Source organism: Poecilia mexicana, unplaced genomic scaffold (assembly GCF_051168715.1).
Source record: "Poecilia mexicana isolate PSO_F unplaced genomic scaffold, ASM5116871v1 scaffold_1, whole genome shotgun sequence".
In the NCBI taxonomy this organism is placed as follows: domain Eukaryota; kingdom Metazoa; phylum Chordata; class Actinopteri; order Cyprinodontiformes; family Poeciliidae; genus Poecilia; species Poecilia mexicana.
The window spans coordinates 15,209,189-15,228,866 of record NW_028263370.1 but is presented as its reverse complement, the minus strand read 5'-3'; the positions used below and the strand labels follow the sequence as shown (position 1 = coordinate 15,228,866).

Sequence of the window (19,678 nt, the reverse complement as noted above, 5' to 3'; positions counted from 1 at the left end):
CTAAAAAAAAAAAAAAAAATCATTGTGAGATTATGTTGCTGCAAAGACAGATTAAAAGACTTTAAGGCCTTTTTAAACATTTTTATCACAGGCTGTCAATAAATCTGTCCAGCTCTGCGTGTAACAACATTTAGCTGCATCATTCATTGTATTGTGCCTTTTGGCCACATTTCCTGCTGCGCTCCCTTGTTTTTAAGAAGACGAGCACAAAATACCGCTTGCCTATTTTGTTTTTCACTGAGCAAGCGGCTCCAGAAGCAGGAAGTGGGAGTTTATATTTCATAGGTCAATGTTACCTGAACTCCTCCTTCCCATGACTTCAACTAAGTAACAAGTGTAAGTTTCACATTTTACCGCTTTTCTTATTTGCGTCTTGAGACTTTGGCTGACTTCCAGATCAGCCAGGATACTGTATGTTAAGCTAATGTGAAGTTTGAGTATTTAAGCAGTCCAATATTTCCTGGGACCTCCATTTTTGTTCAAACAGAACCTTTATCTGTGTATGACTTTGTTGTCCTTGAATTGATAGAAGAGAAACATTTGCACCTCTAGATAAGAAAAGTAAATGACCTCTTGAAATGAACTCCAAAAATCCATCTGAAGGGGGAATGCATTATGTTTCTGTAACAGACTTCATTAGCCAGTAATCTATTTAGCTACACTCTAAGTGTGCAAACTATGTAGCAACATGGTCATGCAGGCTGGATAATACTATAGGTGTGACTGGGCTGTAGTGGAAGTTGTTACCCAGTGACTCAGACCCACCTTCCTATTTTTATTAACTATGAGATGTTTGTTGTAGAAGCTTGAAGAAAGGAAGCGGTGTTTGGATTTTATTTAGGCAAACACCACCTAAATACAGGGAAAATATGTCAGGAAGCAAAGATTACAGCAAAGTTGATCTGTTTTACATTTGTGTAATTAGCTTAATTAGGAAATATAGGATTTCTTCTGCAAATCAAAGTGAAAAAATGAAGCCAGCATGGGATAAATGTCAAATATTAGGCTTATGATACTCAGCTATACTTATCAACTCTGGTGAATCCAATCATTTCGGGAGACTACAGGGATGCCTTGAAGGCATAAAAACCTGGATGACTTTTAATTTTCAACTTTCACTTTCAGATGAGACAGAAGTTGTCATTTTTTAACCAGAACCCTTGAAAAAGAAACAGCTTAGTCGTCACTTAAACTGGATGTTATTACGTTAGCCTCTGGTACTAAAGTAAAGAACCTTGGTGTTGTTTTTGACCACAACATGTCATATAAATCACATATTAAACAGGACTTTCTTCTTTAGACTGCAATATTCTTGCAAGTAGAATAAATTTGTTCCAGAGTGTCACTAAAAAAACATTTGTTACTTCAAGCCTTCACCTTATCCACAATGATGCAGAAACCTCTATGAATCATGCAACAACATTCTGTTTTCGCCAAAATATTTTTTTTTACTTAATTGATGGTTTTCATTTAGAAATTATCAATAAAATACAGCAAATCAACAAATATGTTTGAAAACACAAAGCCTGTTTTTTTACTCCGACATCCTGAGCCATTAAAGTCAATATTGTCAATACATATTGACAATATGTATTGTCAATATGCATTGACAATACATATTGACAATATGTATTGTCAATATGCATTGACAATACATATTGACAATATGTATTGTCAATATGCATTGACAATACACAGTTGAAATACCCAACTGTGCTAATTACACAGTTGGGTATTTTGTACCCATCTGCTTTCCCCCAGCTTATCCGTGGCATCAACATTTGTTTAGAGTGTTTTCTATGTAAGAAATCAAAATTGTTTGGCAGTAAAAATGAATAAATACACAACATTTTGTGTATTGTTAAAATGGAAAACGGATTTCAACAAATTATATACATATTATATTGTCTACATTATTTTAGAAGAAGTTATTATTTTATTCCACCACTGTGTTTCTCTCGAAATAAATCGTACTGCAGTACTCCTAGTGATCAAAATCAACCGCTAGGTTTTATTCAGTCAGAGCCTCCTCAATGCCCACAGTAGCTGACTCTTTGGCTTTGTGTGAATACATTATCACACGGACAGGCAGCTGTGTTCACACCGGCGGTCCCAAAGGGAACATATTGAGATTTTATATTCATGTCGACTACTTCCAGGATGATGTCAGAGTGCGAATCGTGTGTAAAAGGTCAGTGACCTTCCTCTGGATCATTACTTGATCTCTGAACCAAGCTTTGACCCCTCGTAGGTACCAGCTGAGCCCAATTTTGTTTACAAATGGATTGAGGCTAAACTACTTTGTTTTATTTACGGACAAACAGTTTACAGCTTAAAATCATGACTTTAATAAGTTTAACAATGAAGCAAATATATGTTATGAAGTTGAAAAATGCAACAAATGAAGCAGCAAAGTTACAATGACGTTCTCTGTCGCATAAAAAATAATTAACACCCTTTCAATTTATTTTTATATGCATTTTTATGGTGTTTTATGTGATTGGGAGACACAAACTAGTCTATGGTTGTGCATGTTTATATTGTTTTACAAATAAGAATCTAAAAAAAAAAAGTGTCACGTATTTCATCTCAGCTTCCTTTAATATGATACCGCTAAATAAAATCCAGAGCAAACAATGTCTTCAGAAGTTATATATTTATCGTGTAATTAAATCTCAAATATCTCAGAGATATTTAGAACAAACGGCATCAGGAAGACAAAGGAACAGACCAAACAGGTCAGAGACAAGGTTCATCTCAAAGTTAGGTTATAAAATAATATCTCACTGTCCACATGAAACAATGAACCGTCTATCTGAATACACTGTGGAACATGGCAATGGCATTATCATCCTGTGGGAATGTTTTTCATCATCCAGTAGCAAGAAGCTGGTGAGGGTTTATAGGGAGATAGATGTATCAGAGCACAGAGAAATCCTGGAAGAAAAGGCTGAAAAGCATGTAAGATGGGGTGGAAGTTCATCTTCTAGCAGGACCACAATTGAAAAACTAAAGCTAGACCTATAGTAGAATGACTTAGATAAAAGCATATTTATGAATTAGACTGGCCTAGTCATAGTAAATCAAATTAAGAATCTGAGACAAAACCTAAAAATTGAAGTTTAGCACTGCTCTTCATCCAATCTGGCTGACCACGAGCAAATATTTCTATTAAACACCTACAACAAGAGGATGATAAGAATGATTTTACTCTGTATTGAATAGGGGGTCTAATAACAAAGGCACACCACACTTTTCAGATTTTCATTTGTAAAAAAAAAACAAAGAAAAATCATTTGAAACCTATTTAGTCTTCTCTTTTCTCACCACAAGTATTCATTATTTTGAGTTTGCCTGTCACAAATATAGTACATGAAGCACAATGAAATTTGAGAAACTGTTAAAGGGAAGCAAGAAAAGTTTTTTATGAGTTAATTTTGTTCTATTTTTCTTTTTGGAGAAACAAATCCTCCAATGTCAGAAAAAAGTGTAAGAAATACTTAGAAAAATTAGCGTCATTTTTACCAGCTTGCCTTTCAGAGCCTCCACAAAACCCCATTTGTTCAACGTTATGAAAGTGTCGTCACACTAATTTACTGAAACTCCATCTACCTTTCCTGAGGTGCCATGAACAGAACAGCCTGATGTCTGTAACATTAATACACATTTTGCTCTACCTCCTGTGTGTTTAAATGAAACTGCAATTATCAAATTCCTAAGACTATTAATACAATATGAAACAATTGCTGGAAGCAGAGTTTGATAGAATAGACAGTCGCATACATCTTTACATACAGTATAATATATATATATATATATATATATATATATATATATATATATACATACATACACACACACACGCACACACACATGTATAGTGAGAGAGAGAGCACAATGATGTGCAAATTTCCACTTGTTGTGAGATTGTGCGTTTCTGGCAGAATTTTACTGCCAATTACCCAAACCGTCCGATGTGACACTAACCCTAACAGTGCAGCCACTCTGTGCATCTGCTCTTCTGTTGGTGGTCGATATCTAATTAAAACAGCAGACATGTCTGTGCGTGTGTGTGTTTTCTCGTGTGTGCATTGACGATGTGTGATTTATAGTTCAGTTTCCTCCTCATTTTAAGAGTGAGGTTAAAACTAAAGGTCACCTCAGCTGGTATCCCGAGGGTCTGTGTCGGTGACCCTTCAACACGCCACACATACAAATAGATTCATGGAGAAACACAGAAATACAAACACAGAATAAGTAATGAGTGTTTCAATGTGAGCTCTTTGGAAAAATCTGTTCTTTCCTCTTTTACCACACAGCACTTACGGACACAGCTCAGCGGGATCCGAGGACTTAGTCATTACAGGTTCGGCAAATATAAACGCAACACACACACTCAGCGATCTTTAAGTCAGCCGAATGGAGACGAAAAGTGAAATGCTTCAATCTGAGGTTTACAGGGAAGTAGAAGTGGAGTGTTGACATTTTCTTTTCAAAAGCTGCATCGACTTTTTCATTTCATGTCGGACACACTTGACTTTGATTATCTTCCAACTCTCGTACACTTCCTCTCATCTTCCATATTTAATATCATTGCCTCTCTCTTCCGAGCCGTTCTGATTTATTACCACAAAAAATTGTCTCTCCTCCCTTTCTTCCCTCTCATCATATTTTATTATTACTGTGAGTGTTTCTTTGACTGAATTTCATCTCTTTGTCGTCCCCTGTCATAAATGAATATTGCGGGCCTCTTGGTGGGGGTCTGACAACCCCCTGCATCCCATCACGTCTGCTGGGAAGACAGACAAAACCATCTGTCCTCAAGTCACACAAGAACAGACTTCTTGTCGACTAGTGTGCACACAGGGCTGATTCCAATATGTTGTAAAAATGCATGAACATAGACAACAAGCAGATGGCGTGACGGTAAAGTGTGTTCACGATAAAGATTAGAGCTATTGTCCCCACCTGCCAGCACACCACACACGTAGATCAGTCCGATCCTCAGGGCACCGTGGACCATTTCAAGAGGGACTCCCACCAGCAGCTGCATGGCCATGTTCAGGCTCAGATGTTCAATCCTGTAACGTACGTACACACACACACACGCACACGCACACGCACACACACACACACACACACACACACACACACACACACCCCCACACACACACACACACACACACACACACATACTTGTATTAGGTGAAACGTGAGGACCATTTTTAGCGAGTGACTAGGTGGTTACGCGTGGGGACTCAACTTTCTAAATGAGCTAAAGACTCCATTTTAGGTTTGGATTTTTTTTAGGGACATTGGAACATGAAATATCATCTTTAACATAAAAATTTATAAAGTTTAGAAAATCAAAAATCTGTCAGGTTTTGGGTGCACGTGGGGACTTGTCCTTCACCAACTACCACCAGGTGGCACTGTGTAATTTTTGTGAACACAGTTTGTTAAATATGAGCAATCCTAGTTGTTTTAAGTCAATAAACTGCATTATATTAGATTTGTTTTTGTTTAATGATATTTTAAGTTCCTGGTAACCTGCTTAAAGCCAACCATCAATATTGGACTGCATTTTCAGGTTGTATGTGAACCATTTTATTACACAATTTCCAGATATACGTAGTACAATTCAACATGGATATACATATATGAAATGGATTCATTGATTTGCATCCATAAACATTAACATACAAACTTCCTCTTCTATGAAAGTATGCATACATACTTGGATTACAAAACTTGACTACAGCTGTCTCAGAACTTCAAAACTGGCAGAAACTCCAAACAGATCCGGGGTGGTAATGGCACTAACAAATGATCAGGTTCTTTAACAGTACCAAAAAAGTCAACGCTTACCTTCTTTTGAAAGTCTCTCGTTTTAACGCATCTATGCGATTTTTCACATAGAATTTAACCCCTTGCCATGTCCTGTCCTTGAGGGCCACTGGCGAGGTTTCAATGCACTTCATACAGTCATGGCCAAAAGTTTTGAGAATGATTCAAATGTTAATTTTTACAAAGTCTACTGCTTCAGTTTTTATAATGGCAATTTGCATGTACTCCAGAATGTTATAAAGAGTGATCAGCTTAACAGCAATTTTTGATTTTGGGTCCATGGCCTGGAAACTCCCCAGATCTTAATCCCATTGAAAACTTGTGGTCAATCATCAAGAGACGGGTGGACAAACAAAAACCTAGCAATTCTGACAAAATGCAAGCATTGATTGTGCAAGAATGGACTGCTATCAGTCAGAATTTAGTCCAGAAGTTGATTGAGAGCATGCCAGGGAGAATTGCAGAGGTTCTGAAGAAGAGGGGTCAACACTGCAAATACTGACTTGCTGCATTAACTCATTCTGTCAGTAAAAGCTTTTGTTACTCATAATATGATTGCAATTGTATTTCTGTATGTGATGAAAACATCTGACACATGAAATCCAGAGGGCAGCAGTTCATGTGAAAATATAATATTTGTGTCATTCTCAAAACTTTTGGCCATGACTGTACACTGGGCTTTCTCAGGAACCTTTCCAGATTCAATACAGTCCATGAGCGTTTTCTCCACCGCCTGAATTTCTTCTTGGCTCCACTTGAGTCTCTTCTTTTGTGGTGGGCCTGAAAAATAATTAGGGGCACATAAGTGTTCTTCAATGAAAAAAGGTTTCAGTCTGTGTGACAGGGCAAGTTATAAAGCTATCACAAAAACATTTTTTAATCACAGCTGTAGTAAAGTATTTAATATTAAAGGGTCAGTTGTCAGCTGTAATAGTTGCCACTGATGAAGCTGACAACTAGTAATGAGTGAAAACATTAATCTCACCAGTCCTTAAAAAAGCATCAGCAGGTACCCTGCCAGCATGCCTAGGTGGGCCCCATGTGGGGGAAAGGAGGGCTGATATATGGGTCCCATATGGGTTTGTCTGCGGGTTCCACAATGGACCCACATGGGTTTGCCCATGTAGGGCCCATGTAGGGCCACAGCCCACATGGGCCCTACATGCCCTATATGGTGGGGGCCCACATGGGTTTGCCCATGTATGGCCCATGTGGGCTGTGGCCCTACATGGGCCCTACATGGGCAAACCCATGCCGGGCCATTGTGGAAACCGCGGACAAACCCACATGGTCTGCCCTCCTTTTCCCCACATGGGGCCCACCTAGGCATGCTGGCAGAGATGTGAATTATGGCATAAAAACAGAATCCGACGCTGAACAGTGAAAAATGAACACATGATGTGAAACATGATGATTAGGCAGCGCAGCAGGTGATGAGTGAAGATTACTGAGCATCAATAAATGATAAAATAAATCTAGAAACAGAAAAGAAACTAAAGTGGACATAGCAATAAACCAAGAGAGGACAATACTAATCAAAGGAAACTAAATGGAAATTAATGAAGAACAAAATGCAAGAATAAACTAAGAAACTAAAGTAAATACAGAGGAATAAACTGGTATGGCAAGACCTTTCGATCAATAATTAATACATAGGATGTATGGCAAGAATAAACACACTATTTCCAGATAAAAGGTAAAATAATATTGTTGAAGTGCCATGGGTTTGCTGAGACCATATCTAATATTGAGAATAAATATATCTTACAGACCATAACAGTAAATAACTTATCACTTATTTATGTTTTTAATTATATTTGATATATTTATTTCTTCAATATTATTTTCATGTCAGTGTTAATGTCATGGTGGTGTTCAGTGACTCCATGACACTTTCAGTTTGACTCATTAGGATTTGATGAAGAACCAGATTTGTTCTTTGTAATTTCTGTTCAGTAAAACTATTAATCTATAATCAATAGACAGGTCTATATAAAGAAATAATCCATATTTCTGTCTCATATTTGTGTGGCATTAAAAGGAACTTTTGTTTTTCCACTAAAAGCTCTGGTTTGCACAGTAAATGCCATTTGGGTGAAATTTTATGGATGATGCTCTGATGTCCCATTCTCCTGAAGGCAGCACAGAGCTGCACCACAAGAAACTGACAAACATTGAACAGAAGAAGAGTTATGATTAATGTAGTTACAGTTCTATCCATGTTTTAATGCTGCAGAGTTCAGTTGGTTTGCAAATAGTCCAAAGTTTAAACTGGCATGTTGTTCATCTTTTATCTCCTCATTTTGTGGAATATTTAACAACTAGAAAATGGCACAAAATAATAATATTTTTTCCACTCTGATTGGCTGCTGTTAGGCCTACCGATGTTAACCTGAATGTTCATTGCATTTTTCTTAGACGCCTGTGAAAATAATTTCTATTCCCATGACTTTTTGTTCTCTGGGAAATTATTTCTGATGATAAATACAGAAACAAGCATAAAAATCAAAACATCTACAATCATCAGTTAAAAAAAGTGTAATACTATGATATTTATAGATAAACTTACAATCAGTTCTTGTGAGCTCAGGCACGCTCGTGTCCCGTACTTCAGCTGGTGTTGGACCAAGGATGACGGTATCGTCGCTCTCATCGGATGACTGTTTCAACTCCTAAAAATTGACAAGTTAACAGTAAAATGCCTAAATTAGCTGTTACAACTTAATACAGAGCTACAGAGTCAACTTCAACTTCATGAAGGTATTTAGAAATCCCAAATATGTCACATATTAACAGCATCAAAAGTGTACAGGCTCCATCAGATTACACTGGAGATTCTGCATTTCATGGTGCATAATATGAAAACACAGCACTTAACAGAGGGGGTGGGAGGACAAATAAAGCAAAAGCCTTACTTATATATTTAATACTAACCATGAAGTGATCCACCCGGATCTGTCACAAATACACCAAAAGCTAATATTCTGCTGTGTCCAAATTTGACAGTTAAAAATCAGACACCCACACAGGAGTTAGGTACTGACCGCAGCAAATTACATTTGGACTATGATATCCATTTTCACCTAATCTGACCTATTAACTGTAGGTTAAATGACACAAACTATGCACATTGATTTTATACTTCAACATGCAGGGTTTCCCCCAGAAAACTTGCTAAACCCGGTGGTCGGGTGCCCAGGCGGTCCACCGTGTTTTTTGTATTAAAAGATGTTAAGTTGACAATAAAAGTAAAAATATCACTGGGTAATTATGTTATGGGAAAACATCATCATTGAACTGCTATATAAACCCACAACTAGTCTTAAAAACAACTAATCAAAAAATACAATTAAAATGAATATCAATTCTGTCCACTTCTGTTAAATCCAAATTAAGTCAGTAGCTCCATTGGGCCCCCAGAGCTTCAGAGGCCCCATAAATGCTAATATTTTAACACAGACCACCATTTGTTTATTGAGATTATCATTGCTGCTAAATTTGACATAATGGTTTCAGCATACATAAATTAAAAGGCTTTAAATTATTTGACATTTATATGCAAGACAGTGGTTCTTAACCTTTTTTGAGGTACCAAACCCACCAGTTTCATATGCGCATTCACTGAACCCTCCTGCAGTGATAAATAAAATATGATTTCCCCAACTAGAAGAACAACTAAAGGAACAACTAGACTGTTACTAAATAAAATTAGCAAAGCTATAAGAAGTCAATAACAGATGAATGTATAAAGGAAAGCAGTTGAACTGGGTCCTACCAAAACATCTCCCGCTGTCAGAGATGACAAATGTGAGAGTGAGACATATTATCTATCTATTAGAGGTGTGCCGATCGATCGGCCATCGATCATAATCGGCCGATTTCCGTGAAAAAGTGTATGATCGGTGATCGCCGATCACGGTATTGGCACATCTCTATCTAGATTCATACTTAGATACTGGCATATGCTGCCACCCCTGAAAAAATCCCTGCCCTCCTCTTGTCACCCCATAAATATTTTGCTAGATCTGCCCCTGCACACCTCCCTTCTCTTACCTGTGCGGTTATGCACAGGTTACATTAATTTAGCTGAAACAGTTATGCAAAAACAATTTAAAAGTGGGAAAAACACTGTGGGCTAATGCATCTTTCCCTGAGATAATTCACCTTTTAAACTGGAACAGCCGTCACTCCCATCACTGGATCTGCATCTCTGGTTGGGATTTTCCTGGAAAACCCCCCCCCCAAACATTCAATGATTATAAATGTGTCAAAGCCCTGAAATTCATTTTAACAAAGCAGATTCACTCTCTTCCCCTCAACTAAAGTTATGATGCTGAAGTTAGTTTCTAATTCACAGCTCTTCCCCAAATATCCCAACCTTTATTATTCTAAAGAGAATGTAGTCTGGTGTAATGTGCCCTGAAGGCCCCCCTCCCAGCAGAATCAACCTTTACCCACAAGGTATCCATTTACTTCAGCCTCATGTTTTAGATCCTCATGTCTATCGTCTCTCCATTCAAAACACATGCAAAAAAGCAAAAACCCTCTTCAATCACACAAGCAGGGTGACTGAAAATAGTGCATATTTCATTATTTCTGCTTTATGAGGTTTGCAATTTGCTAACTTAGCTTTTTATATTTTGCATTTGAGTCTTTTTTTTGAGCAGTCATATTTTAATATATTTTTTAGGTTATCACTTTTATTTTTATTTTTCTTGTAAGACTGCACATCAATAAATAAAATATAAAACATGCATGTTTCTTATTAGCTGTACTAGGCTAATGTAAGCTAGCCATCCAAGTGAAGCACAATTGAAACAGTTTTTACAGATCAACACGTTTAAACAGCATTTAAAAGTATATCTGACCGAGTGATATAATGGATAAAAACTAGGAGTCCATTAAGATAACTATAATCTTACCATTTTTTTAGATCAATCCTCGTCATACGTCGCTCCTCATTCCTCGGATGTGTTAGCATGAATCCCCTCCTTCGGTGTGCAGTAGTCAAAAAGGAGCGCTTGATTTTTCCTCCGGCACACGCCGGAGTTTCTGCTTGGTTGCAAAAAGCATTGAGCTGAGGTTGACGGCCCAGCCCTGTGTTAATAACTAATGACACCTTAACTTTGGCGTCACAACTTTCCCGCGCCATCAATTAAGTTTTAAAACTATGAAATTAATAAGTTACATTTTATTATCTCCCACAGTAATGCTTCAGGAGACAAAATTATTCTTTGTAATGGAAATTTTGTAGGTTCAACACCAGTCAATTCTGCAAAGTTTGAGAGCAAGTTATGGAGGAATGTTGAGGGGGGATGGGCATGGGTGAGGTGGGGACGTCAAATCTCAGGAAGTGTGTGAGATGGCAGCCATTATAGAGAGACTGGGGATAGAGGCTATAGCATATCAGAAAAACAAGATGTGGAAAAATAAATATATAAATTAGGAAAGTTGAAAGAAAGTGACTGAAGAAATGTGAGCCAGTCAACCTGTTTGATTAGCATACTGATTTTGTTATTTTCCCACCGTTCTTTATCTTCAACCAAGCATGTTGAGGGGGATGGGCATGGGTGAGGTGGGGACGTCAAATCTCAGGAAGTGTGTGAGATGGCAGCCATTACAGAGAGACTGGGGATAGAGGCTATAGCATATCAGAAAAACAGGATGTGGAAAAATAAATATATAAATTAGGAAAGTTGAAAGAAAGTGAAGAAATGTGAGGTGGTCAACCTGTTTGATTAGCATACTGATTGTTTTTATTCTCCAACCATTCTTTATCTTCAACCAAGCATGTTGAGGGGGGATGGGCATGGGTGAGATGGGGACGTCAAATCTCAGGAAGTGTGTGAGATGGCAGCCATTACAGAGAAACTGGGTAGATGGCTATAGTACATAAGAAAAACTATATGAGGAAATGTGAGCCAGTCAACCTGCTTGAGTTGCATGCGGATTCTTTATTTCTCTTCTCCCACCATTCTTTATTGTCAACCAAGCATTTTCCTTAAAAAGTTCAAACATGCTATACTTTATAGTTCAGCATGTTTCCCTCCAGGCCATGGAGGGAATGTTGAGGGGGGATGGGCATGGGTGAGGTGGGGACGTCAAATTTCAGGATGTGTGTGAGATGGCAGCCATTACAGAGAAATTGGGTGGAGGCCTATTGTAGATAAGGAAAACTATATGTGGATGAATATGTGGATAAGATTACTATTATACTATTATATTATTATACTACTATATATTACTATTATTATACTACATGTGGATAAATATGTGGATAAGATTTTTATTTCTGTTAAATTTTGTATGGGCAAGTCACTTAAAATGATGGACAACACTGCTCTTTGTTTTATGCTTTACATAAAACAAAGAGCAAATAAAGGATTGTGTTCAGCAGAAAGCTTCTGCACTTAATGCACCTAATACCGTCATTTCTACTAAGCAGGCCTAAACATGACCTGTTTGACTTGACTAATGAACATGGAGTGAAATACTTTCTCTTTAGGAATTATTCAATTAGTTTTAATTCAATTTCCAGACATAGAACTGCTATGTTTACCATTTTATTAAGATTCCTGTTTCTTTCAGTCATACCATTCCCCTAGCACACAATGGGATAGAACAGTACCCCATTCCTAGAACTGTTTGATAGAACGTCAGACTTGTCGCATGAAGAATCAGAATCACTTTTATTGCTATTGCTAGTATACAGGGTCATGTGTTAGGAAATTGCTTTGATATATTGATGCAAAATATGACTAAAAAGTAAAAATATGTATGCATGTGCAGAATAGCAGGTAGATAAAGTGGCAGTGTTATGCAACATTCAATTATCTATTGTTAACAGTCTAATGGCTGAGGTAAAGAAGCTGTTCTTGAGAAGTGTTAGTCGCAATCCAACCTGCACGACCTACATCCCTGAAGTACAGGTCATGTAAATGTTGGAGGTTGCACCCAATCACCTTTTCATCAGTATGCATGATGTGTTGTAATCTAGGTTTGTCCTTGGTTGTGGTTCCATTGTACCCAGTGACAGAGGTGGTGAGGACGGACTTGATGATGTCTGTGTTAAACTGCACCAACACTCAATTGGCAGTTTGAGTTCTCTCAGCTGCCATAGCTAGAACAACTTGTTCTGGGCCTTTATGATAAAGGAGCTGATGGTTGGCTCCCACTTGAAGTCCTGGATGATGGTAATGTCCAGGAAGCAGAATGAGTCCAAATTGGAGATAGAAAGGACTCTGAGAGGGGATGATGGGTCTGTGACTTTCCTAAGTCTATCATTAACTCCACTGTCTTCTGGGTATTGAGCTTGAAGTAGCTGCACCAAGCCACCACCTCTAGTGTGACCCTTTTTTATTTTAGTTTCCAACTCCTTTATCCATGGAGGGTATTCTCTCTGTGTTATGGCCACTCTTCCATCACAAAGGTCCAGAAAACAAAAATGCCAGAGTAGTCCTTCAGGAGAAGGTTTTTGACTCACTCAAAAACAATAAAAAGCACTCACGGAGACTTTTCCTGTGTCAAAGGAGTTTCTTTTACTTATAAAAATAACAAAAAATAATCTCCGAGTTGACTTCAAATAAAACGTTAATTTGCGGTACAAAAACTGTTTCACTCCTCACTCCTTCACCCAACAATCAGATCAGCCCCAACAGCTGCTTCTGCCTGTTAATCACTGCAGGAGGAGGGTCTAAGCAAAACAAATAAATACATACATACATAAATAAATAAATATACAACAATAGAGGTACAATACAACTGGAGGTGGGGCACAATGGCGAGCGCCTGGTGGCCGGGCTTTTACCCACGGAGCCCGGCCGGGCTCAGCCCGAAGAGGAGACGTGGGTCCCCCTTCCAATGGGCTCACCACCTGTCGGAGGGGCCAAAGGGGTCGGGTACAATGTGTAATGGGCGGCGGCCGAAGGAGGGGACCCTGGCGGTCTGATCCTCGGCTGCAGAAGCTGGCTCTTGGGACATGGAACGTCACCTCTCTGGTGGGGAAGGAACAGGCGCCAGTGTGCGAGGCTGAGAGGTTCTGGGTAGAACCTCTCAGCTTGAAATAGCTGAGAGGTTACTCTCAGCTACTTCAATCTGAGGTTACTTCAAGCTGAGAAATAGTCGGCTAGAAATAGTCGGCCTCGCCTCGACGCATGGCTCTGGTTCTGGAATCAGTGTCCTTGAGAGGGGCTGGACGTACTTCCACTCTGGAGTTGCCCACGGTGAGAGGCGCCGGGCAGGAGTGGGCATACTTGTTCACCGGGTTTACCCCGGTGAACGAAAGGGTAGCCTCCTTCCGCCTATGGGTGGGGGTAAGGGTTCTGACTGTTGTATGTGCTTATGGGCCGAACAACAGTTCAGATTACCCACCCCTCTTGGAGTCCTTAGAGGGGGTACTGACCTGGAGGGGCGTGGTTGGGAGGAACGGCCCCCCCAATCTGAACTTGAGTGGTGTTCTGTTATTGGACTTCTGTGCTCATCACGGATTGTCCATCATGAACACCATGATGGACATAAGGGTGTCCATATGTGCACTTGGCACCAGGACACCCTAGGCCGCAGGTTGGATGATCGATTTTGTCGTCGTTTCATCGGATCTGCGGCCGTATGTCTTGGACACTCGGGTGAAGAGAGGTGCGGAGCTGTCCACTGACCACTACCTGGTGGTGAGTTGGCTCCGGTGGTGGGGGAGGAAGCCGGTCAGATCTGGCAGGCCCAAACGTATAGTGAGGGTCTGCTGGGAACGTCTGGCGGAGTCCCCTGTGAGACGGAGCTTTAACTCTCATCTCTGGCAGAACTTCGAACACGTTCCGGGGGAGGTAGGGGACATTGAGTCTGAGTGGACCATGTTCCGTGCCTCAATTGCCGAGGCGGCTTATCGGAGCTGTGGCCGCAAAGGTTGTTGGTGCCTGTCGCAGCGGCAACCCTCAAACCCGTTGGTGGACGCCTTCGGTGAGCGATGCTGTCAAGGAGTCCTATCGGGCCTTTTTGGCCTGTGGGACTCCAGAAGCAGCTGATGGGTACTGGCGGGTGAAGCGGCATGTGGCTCAGGTGGTCGCTGAGGCAAAAACTTGGGCATGGGAGGAGTTTGGAGAGGCCATGGAGAAAGACTTCCGTACGGCTTCGAGGCGATTCTGGTCCACCATCCGGCGTCTCAGGAGGGGGAAGCAGTGCAGCACCAACACTGTTTATAGTGGGGGCGGTGTGCTGCTGACCCCGTCCCCTCAACTCGGGACGTTGTGGGCCGTTGGGCGGAATACTTCGAAGACCTCCTCAATCCCACCAACATGCCTTCTGTTGAGGAAGCTGAGCCTGGGGACTCTGGGTCGGGCTCTCCAATCTCTGGGGACAAGGTCGCCGAGGTGGTCAAAAAGCTCCTCGGTGGCAGGGCCCCGGGGGTGGATGAGATCCGCCCGGAGTTCCTTAAGGCTCTGGATGTTGTAGGGTTGTGTTGGCTCACGCGTCTCTGCAATATCGCATGGACATCGGGGGCAGTTCCCCTGGATTGGCAGACTGGGGTGGTGGTCCCCCTGTTCAAAAAGGGGGACTGGAGGGTGTGCTCCAATTACAGAGGGGTCACACTCTTAAGCCTCCCTGGTAAGGTCTATTCAGGGGTTCTGGAGAGGAGGGTCCGTCGGATAGTCGAACCACGGATTCAGGAAGAGCAGTGTGGTTTTCGTCCTGGTCGTGGAACACTGGACCAGCTCTACACCCTCAGCAGGGTCCTGGAGGGTTCTCTGTTGCCACTGATCAGAGGCAAACAATCTACATAAGTTACTTTTAATGGTTTTGATAACCTCATCAGAATAATGTTTCTGGTTGTCAGCAGCAGTGATACTGAACCAAAGAGGTGAAATTTTATCCTGTAAACCTTAAGAGGTTTACTAATGTCCCCTTCTGGCCACCACAGAAACCTCAGAAAGTCTCTGTCCTTTTCATCAACATAAACTTGATAAAACATTGCCTCAATGTCTGCCATAACAGTGATTGCTTCTTGGCGAAACCTTAACAGTACCCCAATCAGGGTGTTTGTTAAATCAGGACCTTGGAGATGTTTCTTGTTCAGAGAGGTTCCTTGAAATGAGGATGTGCAGTCAAACACCACCCTCAGTATGTTCTTTCGCTTATGGTAAACGCCATGATGCGGAATGTGCCAGACATGTCCATTCTCCCTAGTGACTTTGGTGCTGCTTGGCTGAAATATGTGGAATTTAGAGCCAAATGAATGGCAATGGCTTGCTATATTGTGTGGGCATGGGGAAGTCACCTTCCAGTGTAAACTTGTTGAGCTTTAAAGCAAGTAAGACCAATTTATCTGGTATCTGCCTCAGTATCATCTTGATTAGATCAAGGGAGTCAGAAATGGAACTTTCAAAGGAAAAAAACAGACTTCTTGTTCTGATAGGGTGTGCATTTATGTCATCATATGACCAAATAGTATCATTTGGCATACCACATGGATCACTCATTGTTTGGTATAAATCAGTCTTTCTTTATAGATTTTCCAAATTTATGGTATGAAGCTCAAAGTTAAGGCCTGGCCATGCCCCTTTAACATCCACAAAAACAAAAACAAAAAATTGATAATCATTACTCCCCAACACCTTAATGCAGTGGTTCTTAACCTTTTTTGAGGTACCAAATCCATCAAATTCATATGCGCACTCGCTGAACCCTTATGTAGTGATAAACAAAATTATTTTTTTCAAAATTCAAGACATAGGGGGTGACCCAATTAGAGTCTATTTGGGTCACCCGAAGATCACTAAGTCTTCTTCAAAGGTAGAGTCTCTGATAACAGTTCTTCAAAATATAGTCAGTGTTTTCAGTTGAGCTGACTGTCCAGGAACGACCCAAGGTATTTAAAATTTGCCACAATTTCAACAGGTTGACCATCGAGAGAAACTGGATCCACTTTAAGGTCTTGTTTAGATCATTTAATTAGCTCTACATTCTTAAGAGAATGAAAAATTAATAATAAATAAAGACTTTGCAGTATTCTGATTTAGTAATGTAATCCTTCTAGTGCAGGCTCCCAATCTGCCTCTGCGCGAAAGAACGCACACCTTTAATATGTCCTCAGACGCAGGCGGAGTGTCAGGGTCAGACATTGTTAATGATCACACAATCCCTTCACTTTCAAATAAGTTCATCCATAAACATCCTTTTTTGTTGCAATTCTTTTCCAAAATCCACAACTTTGCTTTCTGTGGCGATTGATTGTTTCTCTGCAGCGCAGCTGCACTTTCATTCATAAACTCAATCAGCTGATTTTACTCACTGCCCGCTGGCTGCTTTCTTTGTTCTTCTGTGAGTGATCGGCTGGATCCCACAACTTTGCGCTTTTCTTCAAGTCGTCGGTGAAGGTTTTTGTACTTGTTATGGCCACTCTTGCATCACAAAGGTCCAGAAAACAAAAATACCAGAGTAGTCCCTCAGGAGGAGGTTTTCGACTCATTCAAAAACAATAAAAAGCACTTGGGGAGACTTTTCCTGTTTCAAAGGAGTTTCTTTTGCTTATAAAAATAACAAAAAATAATCTCTGAGTTGACTTAAAATAAAACGTTAATTTGCGGTACAAAAACAATTTCACTCCTCACTCCTTCACCCAATAATCAGATCAGCTCCAACAGCTGCTTCTGCCTGTTAATCACTGCAGGAGGCTGACTGAGTAATTATGTTACCACCCCCATGCCACTAGAGGCAGTAGCAACCCCGAAAAGAATTTGGTACAGAATTTGGTAAAAACTGTGAGCTTTGCTGAAGTAATAAAAGACACAAGTTCAAATTCATGCTGAGAAGTGGAGCTTCTTCAATCAGTGCGGCAGAGGCTCCACTGAACCCCTGAGACCGACTGATCAAACCCCTGGGGTTCGAATGAACTCACGTTAAGAACCACTGCCTTAATGTCATATTGACCAAATTTGAAGATAGCTCAGAATCTGTAGGAGTTTGTTGAAGTTCGACATGTATGAAAAGTCAAAAATGCCAAAAAATTTGACCCAAAATGGCAACATTTCCTCCAAAAGGCTTTTTTTCTTGTTTCAGTGGGTCCTACCGATGTACCAAATTTCAGCTCTTTACGATTTGCCAGTTAACTTGAGTTTCAATAGTGTGTGTGCACTTAGCTTCTCAAAGCTAAGAGCGCAGCTTTGAGCTAAGCTGCTTATTTAATATTTATAATAATAAATAATAAATTTATTTATTACAATAAATTTATTATTATTTATTGTAATAAATTTTATTTAATTTATTGCAATAAATTAAATAAAAAAGTAAATACTGGTAAACTTCACTTTAAATTGCAATAAAATAAATTAAATGAAAAATACTCCATTAATCCCACAATGTAAAAAAATAAGTTAAAAATATTACATTTTTAAAGTTAAAGTTTAATTTCACCAATAAATTGCAAAACCTCTGACCGACCAATAGAGGGAGCTAGAGAGTGAGCAGATGGTGACGCACTGTTCCGGAACACCTAGCCTAATGGGGACTGCAATAATCTGTGTGACCACTAGGGGCGGTTCCCTTATACACACACACACATTTTGTCTTGGAATGGAATTCGTGGGGACTTCCTGGAAAACTTCACCAGGCATGTTTATACACCATTTTCTACTTGAAAATGGGGTTGTGCCGGTGGGGACCTCAAATTTGGTCCCCACGTGTCATCAGGTCCCCACGTGTATGCACAGAGTCAGGCTGAAGTCCCCACGCGGCAGGTAAAACAAGTACACACACACACACACACACACACACACACACACCAGTTATCAAACCACTGCTAAAAAAGAATAATCTGGGCAAGTTGCTGTTGCAGAATTACAGGCCAATCCCCAATCTTACAATCTGGTTTTCATGTTCCACACATCACTAGAATTACCCTCATCACATATTATTGTGGGGTACCCCAAGGTTCCATCCTGGGACCCCTCTTATTTAATATCCATGTGCGATAATCTGTGATTATAACAATATTAATTACCATAACTACGCAGATTTTGCACAACTCTACGTTACAATGTCACCAGGTGACCACTAATCCATTCCAGTGGTGAGTAGGTGCATAGAACAAATCAATCTGCGGATGTGCCATAACTCTTTCTTCAGCTCAAACAAAACTGAAGTTATTATCTTTCGACATTAAGGAGAAGAATCAAGGGTGAACACGTAGGTTCAATTATTACAGATAGAAACTAGTGATCAGGCCCAAAATCTGGGTATAGTGATAGACTGACCTGAACGTTCAGAGACACATAAAGACAATTGCAAAGTCAGCCTTCTACCACCTGAAGAACATTTCCAGGATCTTGTTAGCTTCTAAATCGCTGAATAGAAGGTATTCTATTAGTACAATACCTTCTATTACACCAAACACATAAAAATCTTTTGTCATATCAACCTTCCAGACCCACTCTGGATGGCCTGGAAGTTTGAAATTTTCTATTTATTTTTAGTTTGAATAGAAAATAGATGTCAGTCTTTAAACATTGAAAACTTTGCATTTCCCTCATAACAAACTTGTCTTGATTTGCTCTGTTAAAGTGAGAAATTGTCAAGGAATCAACCACTGTATTTTTATGTATTCTGTTGTCACCAAATAGAAAATAGGAAGAAATACATTTAAAATCACCTGTAAAAATCACAGCTCACCATTACACCTTTCTTTTCTATTCAGCACTTTTAAGCTCGTCTGTTCGCCACTGCCTCCCCAGCTACCATCTATCCCCAGTAAATTACCATTTTATTAGCTCTCTTTATGGCTAAGACTATGTTACCCCTAGGAGTAATTAAATCTGGATGGCCGTAGTTAAGCTGATGAAAACCA

General features: G+C 40.0%; 1 protein-coding gene and 1 long non-coding RNA gene across 2 annotated transcripts in view; both read right to left on the bottom strand.

The window, feature by feature from the left end:
• The window catches only part of rhbdl3 (rhomboid, veinlet-like 3 (Drosophila)), a 71,204-nt gene that overhangs the window by 9,273 nt on the left and 42,253 nt on the right, over nt 1-19,678 (bottom strand). The window contains exon 5 of the mRNA XM_014991963.2: nt 4,969-5,081. Coding sequence (XP_014847449.2) covers nt 4,969-5,081 — 113 coding nt within the window. The remainder of the gene's footprint in view (nt 1-4,968; nt 5,082-19,678) is intronic.
• On the bottom strand, nt 5,584-14,765 carry LOC148161111 (uncharacterized). The gene is made up of 3 exons (XR_015762768.1): nt 10,012-14,765; nt 8,417-8,519; nt 5,584-6,627 (listed from the first exon to the last, which is right to left on the bottom strand). It is a non-coding gene; the product is annotated as an uncharacterized LOC148161111 (long non-coding RNA).